The sequence below is a fragment of the Anastrepha obliqua genome, chromosome 2 (assembly GCF_027943255.1).
Source record: "Anastrepha obliqua isolate idAnaObli1 chromosome 2, idAnaObli1_1.0, whole genome shotgun sequence".
NCBI classification, from domain to species: domain Eukaryota; kingdom Metazoa; phylum Arthropoda; class Insecta; order Diptera; family Tephritidae; genus Anastrepha; species Anastrepha obliqua.
Genome location: NC_072893.1, coordinates 79,554,475 through 79,572,460, shown reverse-complemented (window position 1 = coordinate 79,572,460; position 17,986 = coordinate 79,554,475). Strand labels below are relative to the sequence as shown.

The window sequence follows — 17,986 nt, the reverse complement described above, 5'->3', positions numbered from 1 at the left end:
GCTCCTTCGCTCGACCAATTCAAATTTGAATATCAATTTTCAAGTACATTCTCGAATTTTTTAATGTGGAAGAAAAATCCTAACAACACTAACGAAAAAAAATCGCAAAAATTAACGTGACTTTTGAGTCTTTATACAATTATATAAAGCAGCATACTCCTTGAAATTCTAAAAATTTAAGTTAAGAAGTAGACATTTTTTATGAAATTTTTAAAAATTTTATATAAAGTTAAAATCTATGCATTATAAATCAGTGTTGATAAGCATAAGTTATATTTTGACATGAAAATAGTGGTTTAGTTAAAATTTTGCAATGGGGTGTAAATAGTAGGGATATAGAAATAGGAAGTATGTATATTAAGTACTCCAATGTCTGGTCAGACCCTTATGAACTTTAACCAAATATGTCGCGTGGAAATAGTTTATATAGAAACGTCAAATTTTATTGTATACTAAACAAATCCATTATTTTATTAAAAAAAAAAAAAATTACCACAATTTTATAAAATAGTTTCGAATTTTTTTTAAATTAATTTTGCTTCAATTATTTAATTTTCGAGAAATACGCGGCGTATACGTAATATTTCAGAACTTAGTATAATGCTCTTTAATTGGCTTTAATGCAAACATTTGGGGTTTATATTAAATTTCTTAGTAAAAAAAAAAGAGGTTGTCTGTAAAGTCGGCTTACTGACGATAGCTTAACGTGATAACGTCATAAGAAAATACTGATTGAATGGTTGCATTTTCAAAAGAAAATTTTAATTTTATTTGTTTGATAGATATTTTGTATGGATATAGAGAATGAGTTAACATTAACATAACATAATATACTTTAACATAACATAACATAACATAACATAACACAACACAACATAACATAACATAACATAACATAACATAACATAACATAACATAACATAACATAACATAACATAACATAACATAACATAACATAACATAACATAACATAACATAACATAACATAACATAACATAACATAACATAACATAACATAACATAACATAACATAACATAACATAACATAACATAACATAACATAACATAACATAACATAGCATAACATAACATAACATAACATAACATAACATAACATAACATAACATAACATAACATAACATAACATAACATAACATAACATAACATAACATAACATAACATAACATAACATAACATAACATAACATAACATAACATAACATAACATAACATAACATAACATAACATAACATAACATAACATAACATAACATAACATAACATAACATAACATAACATAACATAACATAACATAACATAACATAACATAACATAACATAACATAACATAACATAACATAACATAACATAACATAACATAACATAACATAACATAACATAACATAACATAACATAACATTTTTCATTTGATACCCATATTGTACATATACAACCAAAGGTTACCCGGGTCCACGTTTTGACCTATATCTCGAGACCCCAGTCACGGAGCGGCATGAAAAATACTCTGTACTAAAGCATTCACCAACAGCTTTCATTTGATGCCCATATTGTACATACACGTCCGAAGGTTACCCGGGTCCACGTTTTCACCTATATCTTGAGACCCTATTTACCAATAGGTATTCAAACTATACGGAAATCATCTTCAATACCTACTTAACAATGTGTGTCAGTTTGGTTTAATTCGGTTCAAAGACACGGCGGGTCCACGTTTTGGCATATATTTCGAGACCCTAGTCATCAATAGGTATGAAAATTACCCCGTATTAAAACACTTATCAACAGCTTTCATTTGATATCCATATTGTACAAACACATTCTAGGGTCCACATTTTGGTCTCTATCTCGAGACCCTAGTCACGGAACGGATGGAAATACTCTGAACTAAAGCATTCACCAACAGCTTCCATTTGATACCCATATTGTACATACACATCCGAAGGTTACCCGGGTCAACGTTTTGACCTATATCTCGAGACCCTATCTACCAATAGGTATTCAAACTATACGGAAATCATCTTCAATATCTACTTAACAATGTGTGTAAGTTTGGTTTAATTCGGTTCAAAGACACGGCGGGTCCACGTTTTGGCATATATTTCGAGACCCTATTGTACATACACATCCGAAGGTTACCCGGGTCCACGTTTTGACCTATATCTCGAGCCCTATTTCCAAAATAAAATATAATCCTTGTTACTCGTGATGTAGCTTTCGAATGGTGAAAGAATTTTTAAAATCGGTCCAGTAGTTTTTGAGCCTATTCATTACAACCAAACAAACAAAGTTTTCCTCTTTATAATATTAGTATAGATATGGTAAATATTACCATACATTTTTTCCTTCAGATATAATAAAAAAATAATAATAATAACATTAAAACAACAGGTATTATTAACAAACTTGGTTTTATTTGAAATTCTTCAAGTAAATCAAAATAATAATAATCAATAAGAAGGCATATGCCAATACAAATACGTGAATTTATATATGTACATATGCGCATATACATACATACATATATAGGCTCACTTAAGTAGGGGAGAGCAAGATGTCGAACGTTGCCGTTCGTTTGCTTTGTTTGCTTTGTCGTTCCTTCCGCTCTTTCGCTTGCAGTTCATTCAATGCAATGAGCAAGGTAACTACATATGAGCAAGGTAGCACTAATATGAGCAAGGTAACTACATATGAACAGTAATGAGCAAGGTAACACTAATATGAGCAAGGTAACTACATATGAACAGTAATGAGCAAGGTAACTACATATGAACAGTAATGAGCAAGGTACCGACACATTTTTTCGTGCGTGCAGCCTGTTAAATCGAATTATAAGACGTTATCACGTCAAAATTTATTGGGGTTTATATTAAGTTTCCTAGTAAAAATTTCTACTAGATATGAGTATGACCGGAATATGTGGAAGGAGAAATGTCCGATCTCATTCTAAATTATCTTGACGACTGTTGCAACAGGTGACAGAATGTTGTGGAGCAGAAAAATTACCATTAGAGCATTTATAGCTTCAATTCTTAGTTCATTTTTTACCCCAATACTTAAATCATGTTCAGACTCCGAAACCACTCCCACAATGATCTTGGTAGCCTAATTACTTGCAGTAATAAATTATTCTTTGAATTTACGAAAGCGTATTAATATACAATATATTCAGAAATATTAATAAGAATATTATTATTCATATCTTAAGTTTAATAAGGATATTAGGTTGGGATGAGGTACTGTGATCAGTAGAGGGTGCATAAGTGAAAACCTCAAATAAATCTAACTAAATCATTTTTAGCTTGTTTTTGACAGATGTTAAGGTTAGTCTTATTTTTGTATATTCAAAACATTTTAAATTTCAAAGAAAGGAAGTACGAATGAAAATTTGTCCGCAGCTATTGAACGTTGCAAATTTTGCCAAAATATTCAAAACTGGTAACAAGAGATGAGCGTGTGGTCATAATGCCGAAACCAGGAAGCAGCCAAAGAGCCTAGCCAAAAACAAAGCAAGTAAAATTTGGTCAAATTAGAATTTTTTGCTCACGGTTTGCTGAGTTCTTGTCAGTATTCCACACAATCTACATATATAGGATTGTGAATTGAAATTGTGTATCGTTTGTATAAATTATTTCTAAAAAAGTGGCCTGTATTGTAGAACAGTCCATCATACATGTTAGATCGCATTAATGCGCGCTCTCACACTCTGCTGACTCTTGATTTTTTGATCAAAAAACTACATCGAGAATATGTCTGAGCCACCGTTTTCAAAGAACTTGACCTCCTGTTATAGTTGTTTTGCTCTTACCAGTACCAGGAATAGCCATGAAAAACGAAGACTGCACCGCAGGAAGGACTCAAGCCTACACCAAAATGCTTATCAGAAGTGACCTTAAAAAGCATTGGCACAAATATCTTATATAAAATATAATGAAAGTTAACTTTCAAAGCGAAAAAATAAATATTGAGTGTTAAATAAATAGTTTTAGAGAAAATCAAAAAAGTCAGCTTTATTTGAACAAACCTCGCAGTACAATTATTGAATATGTTATGCCATAGAAAATGGTCTCTATTCAGAACTTTCTAAGTAAAAAAAGGTTCATAAAGAAATTTGTACGCACTTAAACAATTGAAGACATGTACGAATTCTTGAAATAAAAAAAATCTGCATGTTCTGCAAACAATCAATGGAGAGCATTTCAAATAAAGAAGAAACCAAATATGAAAGTGGAATAACTTCTATGACACGCAGTGACTGAATGCCTTGCATTGCTATTAACCATCTTGATAAAGGTTTGCCTTGCATTGCACAAGATAGCCGGATATTGCTGTGGGGTATTTTTGGTGAAGCCAATGTTGCAGCTGGTAAAAAGCATGAAAAGGGGACCCGAATTCGGCATTGCCTCCAACTGTAACTATATGCACATACCTAAATATGTATGTATGCATGTGTGTATATACTTGTACATAGCAGTACAATTTTAAAAGTTTAACTACATGAAAAATACCTTGCGTGCAATTTCCCGTCCGCCCTGTGCAAATGTATTTGCAAGCTTGTTGGATTGCTAGTGGGTTTGCCGTATCTACTTTGTTGGCTAGTCAATTGGTCGGTCGATATGTCCGTTACGTCGGCAATGTCGGTTGTGTCGGTAATGTTGGTATAGCCTGTACTGCTGTTGCAAGTGCTTGAACGTTGAAAATTTATTGCATTGTATTCAATGTGCTGCTATGCAATTCACTTTTGAAACACACTCATATACACAGAGACATAGTGCAAACTCGGGAAAAATGAAATGCACAACAGCAAAATCAAGCAAAAAATACTGACAGCAACAAAAGCTACAAAATAACTTCAAAAGAAAAAACCAACAAAAATTTGTAGCAAAAACAAAAAAGCATGAAGAGTTCGAAATTAAACGATAACAGTCACGCCTTAAAATTAAATACGCAAAGCTCACATACACACTTGCATACAAAAGTACTTACACCAATACATCGAATACGAAAATTTATACTCCTATGTATGTCTGCATTTGTATTTGTATTTACATATGTATGTGCATGCATTGGGCTATATGTTTATATGTATATATTTGGCACAATCCAACTAGCGCGGCTTGCAGATTTTCCTTTTCAGCGAGTGCAATGAACCTTACGACTTTTATGCAACAAACAACCGTCACTTTCCCGACCATTGCTTGCCCACTCACACCACTACCCATATGTACAAATGTATGCATACTTAAATGTAGGGGGTTTTGTGTGTGTTTGCCGGAATGGAATATAAAGTCTTTAAAAGCTTAAGTTGAAACAAAAAGTCGGCTTTTAATCGTGAAGTGCCAGTATGTTGGATGAAAAAAGTGGGAAAATATGAAATGAATTGAAATATAAAAAATTGGCATTTTTGTATTAAAAATTTAACAAAATTAAAATAAATAAATAATTTTACCACATGCCCTTCTTGTAAGTTGCGGAGTTGGCTAGATCAGCCGCTAACAAAAGGTGGACTTATCTGGACATCTGCTTTTAAGACACTTTCTCGTTAGACACTTCGTATAATATTTATTTCTTTAGTTACTAGTCTTAGGTATTCCGTTACGTTAGCAGTTTTCACCAAGTCATCTCTATTTCTAGCCCCACGCCAATCAATTAAACCGAAGCTGAATTCCATCTATCCACTAGGCCAGTTCCTCCTAGCTCATCTCCCTAGGACAGAGGAATGATCAATCACACTTCTAAGTCCTCAGTGAGTTAACTACAGTTAGATCAGAAAAAAAATTATATAAGAAAACGTAAAATCGAATTCAAAGAAAAAAGTTGCAAGGGGAAATCCAAATTGAAGGGTAGACGTAGAAGGGCACAATTTGTAATGAAAAAATTATAAAGTGGAGTTGATTCGAAGCAAAAAAAAATTAAATAAGAATTATAACTAAAAATGGAAAAGGCAGCTGCTAATTATGAAATTTATCACGATCTAATTATTCCCATGTATTGTCTTCCCAGAGAATTTGCCTGCACATAAAATTTCGTGCCTCCTTTACTTTCATATTGACAGATTTCAGGGTTTGTCCAATTTAGTTCAGGTTTTTGCTGTCATTTCGGATTTCGTTTGCGAAGCAATGTGTAAAATATTAAAAACAAAGATATATATTTACACTAATAAAGACAAACAGCTTTGGAAATTTCAATGGTAAAATATTTTCCTGCAGATATAATATTTACTTTGGCACTGTAAGATTAGAAAAATAAAAAAGTAGTTTTCTTAACAAATCTTCTTGATAACATGTTCGTTTTTTGATCGTTTTTTGTTTTTGTCATATACTGGACTTTTTTAAGCACCTTTGAGGTTTTCTGCAAGTGCAGTTGCTACCTGTTAGCTCAAGAAATATACTGTTGGAACAAGCAATCAAAAAATATTAGAAACGATATATTCTTTAAAAATTGCATTAATAATTTTTATTGGCAATGTTTCTAAAACAAAGCAGTTATTTTCATTTTTTGTATCTGAAAGTACGGAAAAAATCCATAAGGGCAGTAATTTTCAATACTCACTGATAAATGTGACGTGAGATGAGAGTTTAACGAAAACTTGCAATTCTAAGAAGAAGTATAAGAACGTTCAAACTTAAGCTAACACAGATTCGAAAGAAATCGCGTTAGAAAAAAATCTTTTTAGCAATGATTACATGTAATACTAAGAATAATTTCGAAAAGTTTAATCGAGATCGGTGTAATAAATTCATGAACCTTTCAAACTTGGCGAACGCATATACACATATGTACATAGTTATGGGTCGTTCCTCGTCAAGTTGGCCATGCCACTTTGCGTTAAGATATGATTAAAAATTTTTGCTTTTCTATCAATGGAAAGCTTATGTTTGAAGGAATACCTTTCGAATGCTGCCTTCCCAGAATTAGGAGAAAATAGTGAACCCCATGTGGAGAACCACTTCTTTAAAATTCAACGGGCTAAGTTGAAACTCGCTGCCCGGGTGTTTTTGAGATCGCTGAACACGAATTTCAGACCATATGTTCCATCTAGAAATCACGAGAAAATACGGGAATAAATATAAGTATAATACAAATTTGAAGTAAATTTTTGAAAATTCAAAGTGGCGGACCCAATATGGTATATGTATGTAGGTCTCGTTAAAAAATTACCCTCACAGATCGATTTTTTTATAAATTTTCCATGCTGGATTCATACCATGATGCAAGTATTGAAATGATTAATTGCCGTAAATTTTTCTGAAAATTGATTTATTTAAGGGCATGATTATAATAAAGAGTAAACTGAAAAAGTTTTGAAAAAGATGTTATATATTGAGATTTGTTCAAGGTTGAAAATTTTGATGTAGTCTTCTTCAAAGTGATTTTCGGTCCTTTTAAACAATAAAAAAAAAATTTTTTTGGAAAGAAGTTTAAAGCTTTTGTAAAAATGTTTCTGAATTTTTTTAAATTGTTTGCAAAAGAAATACTCTACTTAAATTTTATTATTGATTCTTACAATAATAGTTGAGGCTGTGGTTAGTAATGCCTGTAAGGTTTATAGTAGAATTCCTGTAACTTTTCGAGTTATACTCAAATATATGTGTGTTGTCATCCTCCTCACGACAAGACATACATATAGGACCGCATTCATAAATATACCTACAAATTATCATTCCAATTATAAGCTATAAGTATTGTTATATTTTTCTTCATACCAGAAGTACGGATCTCAAATGGAGTCGTGAGATATGTCACTATCCTATATCCGTTGTGATCAATGAAAACAATTTTGTTTCGACTTGTAAATTTTTCCAAAAAAAAAAAGTTGTATTTTATGAATTCAGGCCAATAACGTCTACACTTCTGAAAATTTCTACGGCAGCATAATTGACTTGAAAAGGGTTTTCTTCACCCTGAATAGGTTCAATGCCTTATTGTTGATGTCTATGATAGTCAGACTTTACATTGTGCCCCAAATCAGCAATAATAATTCATTCCTTCTAATCTCTATAAGGAATTCTGTTACGATATTCTGTTATTCTTTTTAACTTTATTTAGCATTTAGTGTATTGCTGGTATTGAGGCTGCACCAGCGCTTAAGCGCATCAGAATCAAACTTAACACAGGTTAAGCGAAATTGCGAATACTTTTCTGATAAATCAGTGGCAGAAAGATGAATTGTATTAGTTATTGTCTATCGCTATTGGCGCGAAAAAAGTTGAAAAAATTAGAGAAATTATCAGTACATCAAACAACCTAAATGCAAACAAAATTGTGCTCCAATTCTATACCTCTAATTTTAAGTTATTATTACCCTATCTAAGTACACATTGATGTGGTTTATTGTGCGTTGATTCAATAATTGGAGATTTGCCAGCTTGATGATAACACCTCTATGTGGTCATAAATCATACGAATTGGCTGGAAAAGGCAAATGCTCGAAATATTAAGGTAAATTCTCATCTCGTGTTTGTGTGTGCAGAAAATTTATAGCCTTCCTGGCCGAATACTTGTTATTTCAACACAAAATAAAGCCAACACTCCTGCCAACATAAATATTGGAATTTTCTATACTTGCACTGACGCGCCTACTAATCTTTGTATTGTTGACATTATCGCAAAATTTCTACAGCGAAGAAAGGCGCCACAGGCATGTAAAAATAAACTAAATAACTGTATATAGAGAGTATCGAATGGCAAACGTGAGCTCATGAAAAATGAAAGTAAGTAAACCAAAAATTATCCAAGGAAATATGAACTTAAATGCCGCAAAATGAGATGTCACAGCTGCAGAATAAATATTGAAATTTGTAAGCGTAATCACGGATAAAAAATTTACACAGAGCTAAATTATAGTCACAGTATCAACAACTTGCACATTTTCCCTGTAGCACGCAGCGTTAAACTGATTAAGTATCTTTATACCAGCAGCTATTTTGAGGGAGGCAATATGCCATTTTCCGTGGTAGCAACAGCCGAATTCTACGCGAAATTTCAAAATATTCTGTATGTGGATAAAAAGTGCAATAAATGTATTAAGGCAATATTCATTGAACGAAGCCAAACGATGAGTGACGAAGGTTTTACTGCGCTCAGCGGTGGTCTTAACAGACCGTAGAAGGCGTGTTTGATTGCCTGAGTGATAAATGCCACCAGGCTGATGGCAATGATTCACTTAAGCTGGCTCCAATAAGTCAAAGACCAACGAAAAGTTGACACAAATAAAATGTTGGAACACCCCATTATCCAGAAAATAGGCAAGTGTACGAAAGTGGAAAACCAAAGAAAAAAAAAAAATAGAACAAAGGTGATTAAAGGGAGCTGCAAGCCCAGCAAGAGTTAATAAATTAGCATCAGCGTCGGCAGGTAAGTAGTGAAAGTTATTTAATTAACTAGGTCAATTAAACCTTGCGAGATTTTAAAGGCTTATTAAAAAGTTCTAGCTTACTGAAAAAAAGGAATTACTTATTTGTTATTTAGATTATTTTATAAGAACACTCTCAAAACACCGAAAAAATATATTAAAAATGCTTTTTCACATTTTTTGATCTTACTTCCTATTATCTTAATACTAAAAATAAATAAATTTTTGGAAAAATTTACAACACAGTCCAAAATACTTGGAGCACTTGACAAGGAATCATTATGTACTGGGTTTTACCAAATTAATAAATATTGTATGGAACCTGAGCCTGGAAGACCTGAAAATTGTGCATGAGTGCCGCTCAACTTCGTTTAAATTTAGAAGTAGCGAATGTTTTTCACTTTTCTTCTTCTTCTTGATTGATACGATAACTGCTTGCGCGATTTTGACCGAGTTTAACAAAGCGTGTCAGTCCTTTCTTTCTCGTGCTAACCGGCACCAGTTGGAAACAGCAAGGGATCTTTCCAACGCAGAGGAGGCCTTCCACTTTCTCGAATACTTTCAGAGCCAGAGCGTTTGTTTCCATTTGGGCGACATGATCCAGACAATGTAGCCGCTGGATCTTAATCGCCGCCCTATGTCTACGCCGTCGTAAAGCTCGACGTCCCCAACGTGCAAAGGCACAAAAATCTTCCGCACAACATTTCGCGAACAGAGTATTGACTTTGGGAAATGGAAATGGAAAGATTAAGTTAATATTCCTGCCAAGTCAGATAGTTGTAACTTTACCAAGACTGCCGCTGCCAAAGTTCGACCACACCTATGGAAAAACCTTTCATAATTGTCTAGTAAGTACGTTCTCTCTGGTCGAGAGAACAGATAAATGCTGAAAATTCACTGACAATATTTTCTAAGGTATTTTAAGAGTTTCTGCAATCAGATGTGCTCAGCAATATGAACTTATGTAAGTAAATCAAAAAATGTTTTGGGTTGAAACATTTTACAAAGTATTGAAGCTGCTCGGTAATCAACAAAACAACAAAAAATACTGAAGAAAGAAACGAATGTATATATGTACATAATTTGTGTATATTTATAATTCTCCAGTTATGAAAACTAGAAAGTTGATGCATACCATATTTTACCGTGGAAGGCCACTTAGCTCCATATTTACTTGTACACTTGCGTCGATGCAAAATGCAGCTTTGCCAGCAACATGCGCTCGGAATTGCAACTTAGAGAAAAATATTCAATTTCAATGCTACTTGCTGCAAATATTTGCTTGCTTGCATCAGCCAACAACCTGCTCACCGGATATTCATCCTTTTATAGGATTAACCAAGCCCGGTGTTATTTGCCGGAATTATTTAGCAAAATTTGTACGCATCACGTCTACAGTGATGCCAATACGCTAACGCCATGACGTGGCATGTGCATTTATGTAAGCATACAAACATACATATGTGCATATAATTGTGTGCCTGTATTGCGCGTTAACCTTTTTTATGCGACGACGCGTAGCATGAAAGTCTAGTTTTACTTTGCAAATTTTTGATGTTAGCATTTTCCACTTCACCTCACTTGACGCTTGAGGGGTTAAAGTGGTTTAGGTCGTTTTACGCGAGTAAATAACAGTCGAGACGGATGGAGTTTCGTGAGGCAGCAAAGCAGCATGTTTCTTGGTAGCATGAGAAGGAGCGTGCTCTAAATTGTGGCAACATATGCAGAAAAATGCAAAATGTGCAACAAAATTCCAAAAAAAAAAAACATTGTTCAACGCATTTAACAGTCAAGTGGGGCTTTTGGTTAAAATGCATAATTTACTTTTATTTCCGTAGTTTAACACCGCCTTTTTCACAGCGAAGGCATTGAACTATTGAGAGTTGGAAAACCTAATTTGCGTTACTGCCATTTGAAGCTCAGTCAACTTTATTGTCGGCAGAAACTAACTTCACACAAACGATTCAAAATTATGGCGAGCAAATGGAAAAGTGCTCATTAGTAAATTTATGTAAATAAGAAATAAAGTTTTAGTTGGCCTTTAATATACAAATAACTGTGTTTTCAAGCTTTTACGAAGAAATAAGTATGCAATGTTTAAGTAAATATTTTAGGAATTTATTGGCCCTTAAATATGTTTTATAAATGCTGCTGAATTTTGTAACTGTAAATACCAATTCATTAAAAATTGCTTGTTAATGTTAGCGCCCTTTCATTTTATTTAATTACTTTTCCATAATTTGCAAGTAGTCAACAATCATAATTACAACGCAGCCTTGGGCAGCATAAATTTTAGATTTCTGTTCATGCCGCCTGCATGAATTTTGATGCTATTACTAGATGCGTTTGCACGAATTACTAATACACTGCCAACCAATTAAGGAAATTTCACAGCGCAGCTACAAATAGAGCTGTTAGTTGACTTATATGGATATTTATACTCATAAATGTATATAATAGGAATATTTCTACGGTTATGTCCTGAAGTTAAGAATGCTTGGTTAACTTTGCGTGCCTTTTTGAAGCTCCTTAAACTAATTTGATAATTTTGTAAATGAAATTTTCTGCTGTCCTACAAGTTATACTTTCGAGTGGCATTGGAATTGATTTTGTTTTAATGTTGTTCGAATTAAAAGTGACACAAAATTGGCATTTTATATGTTTTTTTGTCGGAATTGTGCGTTTTCTTTTACATAACACCGTGCGACAAAAATCAGCCTCTTTTGTTATCATTTCATATGCACGTCAAATTATTGGTTTTAAGTGGTAATAAAAAACTTTTTTTTAATCCTAAAAGAGTTCTTATTCTAGTGCAGTGATCATTGGAATATATACTTGATTTTTCTAATAGTTTCTTTAGATGCTAAAACTACTTCTTTTCGTTTATTTCCGAAATTTTTAATATGGATGCCCTAAATAATTAGTTTTGCCGATGATGAAGCACTATAACATTTTCCGATTTCGCCAATGTTTTCAGATTTTTCCTTAAGTAAAAGAATTGCATCGAAATGATGATGGCGTGAAGTTCGTTCCGAAATTCCTGAATTTTGAGCAAAACAACGTCGCATGAGCAACGCTCAGGAATTGTTGATTTGCTTAAAAGGGTCATAACTGGTGACGAATCGTTAGTATATTGGTATGGCATCGAAACCAGAGCCCAATTGCCCCAATGGAAGAGTCCAGGAGAGCCAAGATCAAAAAAAGCACGCAAAGTTCGATCAAATGTGAAGGTTTTGCTCACCGTTTATATCGATTACCATGGCGTAGTGTATCAGGAGTTCCTACCGCAAGGTCGTACGGTAAATAAAGAGTATCACCTTGAAGGTATGCGCCGTTTGCGTAAAGTAATATGAAAAAACGCATGGAGTTGTGGAAAAAAAATGTATAGTTTTTGCATCCTGATAATGCACCTGCTCACTCATCTTTGGTTGTGAGTAAATAATTTGGGTAAAAACAACACCGTTATCATGCTCAGCCATCGTATTCACCAGATTTGGCCCCTGCGATTTTCCCTGTTCTGAAGATTGAAGAGACCCATAAAAGAACGGCATTTTGCGATGATTGAGGAGACAAAAAACCGAATCGCTGAGAGAGCTCAAGGACATACCAAAAAGTTCATATCAAAACTGCTTTGAGGATTGGAAAAAACGCTAGCACAAGTGCATTGTAGCTGAGGGCGTCTACTTTGAAGGAGATAAAATAGAAATTGATGATTAATCGTAAATAAATATTTTTTGAGAAAAAAGAAAATTCACTTTATTTTTTGAACGCACCCCGTATGTGCTCGCTAAATATTATTTAAAGTTTATAAATTTAGTTATCGTCCCTTGTTTTGTTACTTATGAAAAAAATTTCACTTTGAATGAAAAATTATACGTAGAACCCATTTATAAATAACTAGCTGATTTTCTAGATTCAGACCACAAACTTTTAAGGATTGGCCTTGTGATTTGTTAATGGTCATGGCGAATGCAAGACGGATCGGAAATTGAAGTCTTTTAAACTCGAACGGAAGATCGGTTGAGATCATCGGAATCCTCAGAATGAGAACTTCTTCACCTTCGAATTTTCCTTTGAGTATCGTCAGGTAAATCACATTGTTCATTAATTTATTTACCACCAAATGTTTCGAAGTATGATTACTACGAAGCCAACTTTTAGGCGTAAATTGTGCGGTGGTAAGCCATGCACATCCAAGGAGTTTAAAAATTAAATTGGATAGCTGGTGGCTTCATCTTCATTTGTTACACAGTCAACGGATTTGAATGAATGCATTGTTCCAATGATATCATTTTGAATTATGTAGTTTATGTCATCTTGATCTTTATTCTTAGCCGCTTAAATTGCTCGCTCACTCAACCATTCATTACTTTTGTAGTTATTAATGATGAGTGATAAATCGATGAGACAAAGTTACAGAAATTCTGAGGAAATGAAATTAATCCGCTCGATTCGTCGACAGGTACTCGACCATTACCGATAGTCAGTAATTACTCAGAGAAATCTTCAGTAGATGTATCAATAAGTAATGCAACTCTCATGTTTGTTGTCAGCTGAAGTTCCTGCACAGAGAGCCATAGATTCGATGATTTGAGGGAAGAGTTTATTTCGTCAGCAGCCGTTGATCATGGAATTACTGGCAGTGTTTGGCGGAAGTCGCCAGACAGTAAAATCATTGCGCCTCCAAAACATCTTGAGTCATTGCGTATATCTTTCAATGTTCGGTTAAGTGCTCCTAATGAACGTTTATGCGCCATTATGCATTCGTCCCAGATAATGATTTTCGATGCTGATAAAACTTTGACCATTGCTGACTTTTTTGAAATATTACATGTTGGTTTTTTGAAGATTTAAGGGCAATTTTAATGCTGAATGAGCCGTACGGCATCCTTCTAACAATGTGTCTGCTATTCCAGAAGAAGCAACTGCAAGCGGAATGCTGGATCTCGCACGAACAGTGGCTAAAATTACTGACATGAGGAATGTCTTACCAGTTCCACCAGGGGCCTCAAGGAAATATAAACCACCATTTCCACCATTAATTGCCTTCATTAACGTATCATAAACTTCTTATTGTTGGCGATTCAACAGTGGTACATTAGTTTGAACTACTAAATCTACTTGTTGATCTCTGTTATTCGCTCGACGATTTCGCATTGTCAACCGAGCCGTTTCGCGGGCTGCCTCGCTTTGCTCTTGTGATTGAGAAGCACGAAGTCGAGCCATAATAACGCGGCGCTCTTCACGGGCAATTCCTTGTGCTTCTTCAGTCGTTTCATTCGCAATGTTTCATATCCTTCTTGCATTACGCCTTTGTCGGGAAAGATTCGATCGTCTTGGTCGCGGCATTGATAATGACGATTCAAAGATAATACAAATTACTGTGATTATATATTTCTGACAAAATTTATATTATCAAATTTTCTACTTAGCCATAGACAAAATTACGTTTAGCTGTCATTTGCGTTTTGTTATTCCATATCAGATGCGTTTTTGTTATACTACATTTTATAGTGACTACACGGAAACGCGTTCGAATGAAATAAAAAGTATTCTATGTCCGTCTCCTGGTTCTAAGCTACCTCTCCACCAAATTTCAGCCAAAACGGTTCAGTCGTTCTCGAGTTATAAATAGTGTAACTAACATGACTTTCTTTTATATATATAGATTTATCATAAGGTAGAAGGTCTTTTCAAACAATATTGATTCAATTTTTTCGAATTAAGTTGTTGCAAAATAATAATTAACCCCTAGAACCCGGAATTAACCCCAAGAACCCGAGATTGTAATAACGAGATCTTGAAAATCCCGATATCTTAAAAAATCAAAAAAGTTCCAAAACATTCCTAGTTAATTAGTACGTTTTGGTTGAACTATATACTTATTACAGTTGGACATTTTTGCACCACCACTAAATTATTGTACATTACCATTCAGGGATAGCTCAAATTTAAAATCCATTATCACTGAAAATTTAGGGATAGTGAAAAAAATTAACTATCAATAAACTTCTAGTGATAGTGAAATAAAAAGTGTATTAAGCCTTTACTGACAATTAATTTTTTTTCACTATCACTAAATTCTTGGGGAAAAATGATCCTTAACTAAATACATTTCAATTTATATTTCATGTCCGATATTAATTATCAGCTAGGCGGTGTAATTAAACGATGTTATTAAGTTGATCTGGGGAAATAAATCACGACGTCTTGGTGTCAATAGCAGACCCAATTATTTGGCACTCTCGATATTGTAGAAGTCAAAAACAGGTTAGGTGAACTATGCTACAAGCTGGAAGTTTGTGCTCTTGAATATTTGGAAAAATATGAAAGAGTAATGCAACCTATCACGGAAGCTCCCGACTTCCTCTGTTACTGGAAAGGTTTGAAAAATATTTTCGTTTGCCCTTTGATTCCTGGGATGCAATTCATGATGCAAATCATGATATCACCGATATCAAATTAAAATTTTGAAAAATCTTGCTAGAAAGTGATGAGTCATATATAGTTCTCTAGACGATGTCCAAGATAATGTTAAAGAATACCCTGAAGTTCAAAAGACAACCGGTAGGAGAAGAAAGTAATTCCAGCCCTAATACATCATTTCTCGAATTTGATGAGGAGTTAACAGGTATTCCATTAAAAAATAAACCAACCTGCTAAATTTTTATACATAACTTCTTTTTTTAGGTCCCATGGTGGACCTATAGCAACCGAAGTAATTTTGTAATATATTTGAAGAACGATAATAGATGAAGTTTGCACCACTTTATTGCGGTGTAATTAGATGCTTTTACTCAAAGTTGTGATTTATACTGAAAATATTCAACTCGTATAGCCTTACTTTTATTCTTCAAGAAACCGTGTTATATTACTTAAAAATGTTAGTTATCACTAAAGATTTTCACTGTTTTTAAATATTTAGTGATAGTGCAACTTTTTTTCACAATCACTAAAAGTTTAGTGATATTTAATTTTTTTTCACTATCACTAAATATTTAATGATAAGGGAACTCGTGTTTTAACTACCACTGATTGCACTACTTCTGTATTTATTTTGTAGTGCATTATGTCCAACCCTGATTTTTATCCACTTGGCTCACTGTTTGAATGACTATAAAGCCCGCGCGTATAAGCAAACTATACCTATTCTAAGTTGATTGTCAGCTTCCATGCCTGAAATGCATTCAATTTACATTTACATTTCATTTAGTCAGCTCGTTCAAAGACTTCCTAATCTGCATTTTCAACTTAACGATTACCTACTATAAACAAATAAATACTTAAGTAATTACTTTTCAATATTTGATATTTTTTTCTTACCTATTTAAAGTAAGAACTATTTACGATTACCTACCTATTTTTTATGAAATAAATTTTCTGGTTTTAAATAAATCACTTGCTATTGTCCGACTAACCCTACTAAGTGCTTATACATACCGTTTTGCTGGTATATTACGCTTGTATTCTCCTAGTTGGCGTATCGAAGCGCTTCGTCCCGAGCGACTCAGCGGCTGTCCAACGTTTGCGAGACCACTACGCAAGGATGTGCCCAATTCACGATGGTGTACAGCTATAGCACTCTGAGTCTCAATGGCATAATCCAGTCCTGGCAATTCCAGAGAGGTTATCGGATGGATGCGTGTTAATGAGAGTGTGCTCTCTAAAACGGTGCTAAGTAGTGGTGCGCTGCGTAGGGATCTTAGACTACCGCGACGTGTGAGTGGTTCCGGTTTATACATTTATACGAGTATTTGAATTTGAAAACTCAATTAAAGTAAACAAATTGCGCTTATGCTGTTACTTATAATTAATTTATAAATAAGCAAACAATTAACTAGTAACAATTTGCATTGCACGTAAAAGAAGTGTAAGCATTTGTATATTATATTTACACTTGAAGAAAAACAGCTCACACACACTTTTGCCGGGCGTTCAACTTCCAAAGTCTCTGTTTAATCGTCACGTGAGCTTGCGTGCCTCTTCAGTGTTACACGTTTTTACAAATTTTGAATGTAAGTTTTTATTTTTATGTTTTTTCGTTTTTCGCTTTTGTTTTTCGTCGCTTGTGGTTTTGTTGTTTTCCAGTGGTAGCCTGAATAGTTTGTCCGACTCAATTACTCTTTAAAAACATAAATACCTATCAACGCCATGCTGTGTTACTAAAAACAACATCACCACTTTAGAGCAAGCACGCACCCTAGCGCGTGCCCACAAACACACACACTGGCGCATGTATCGGAATTGGCGTTGTATTAATTGCCTAGAGAGTGGCTTTTTGTTTGTAACACCATCAAGCGGGGTGGGGCAACGATAACTGCTGCTCCAGTGGTGTTGTAACGTTTTGCTTACCATTTACACAAACGCGACCGTACCCATTACAACCAATTATGATGTTTATCAGCGATTTTCACAGCAAAACTGTTATGTCACGCAATTTTGTTTTTATAATTGTTTTCAAAAGTTTTTGTTGTTTTGTTTTTCTTTTGGTTCCTACCCTTTCGAATAGATTCCGTACGAATATGTTATTGAAATGCGTTCAATTTTAGTTAAATGGGAGGAATATTTGTACGTGATTAACTAATTGGTTAACTGACTATCATTATCTAAGGCGAT

General features: G+C 34.0%; 1 protein-coding gene across 1 annotated transcript in view; it reads right to left on the bottom strand.

The window, feature by feature from the left end:
* Nucleotides 1-17,112, bottom strand: part of LOC129238919 (innexin shaking-B) — a 234,272-nt gene extending 217,160 nt beyond the window's left edge. Inside the window, 1 exon segment of the mRNA XM_054874153.1 lies at nucleotides 16,830-17,112. Within this exon segment, the coding sequence (XP_054730128.1) occupies nucleotides 16,830-17,112 (283 nt within the window).
* Between the last annotated feature and the right edge of the window lie 874 nt (nucleotides 17,113-17,986).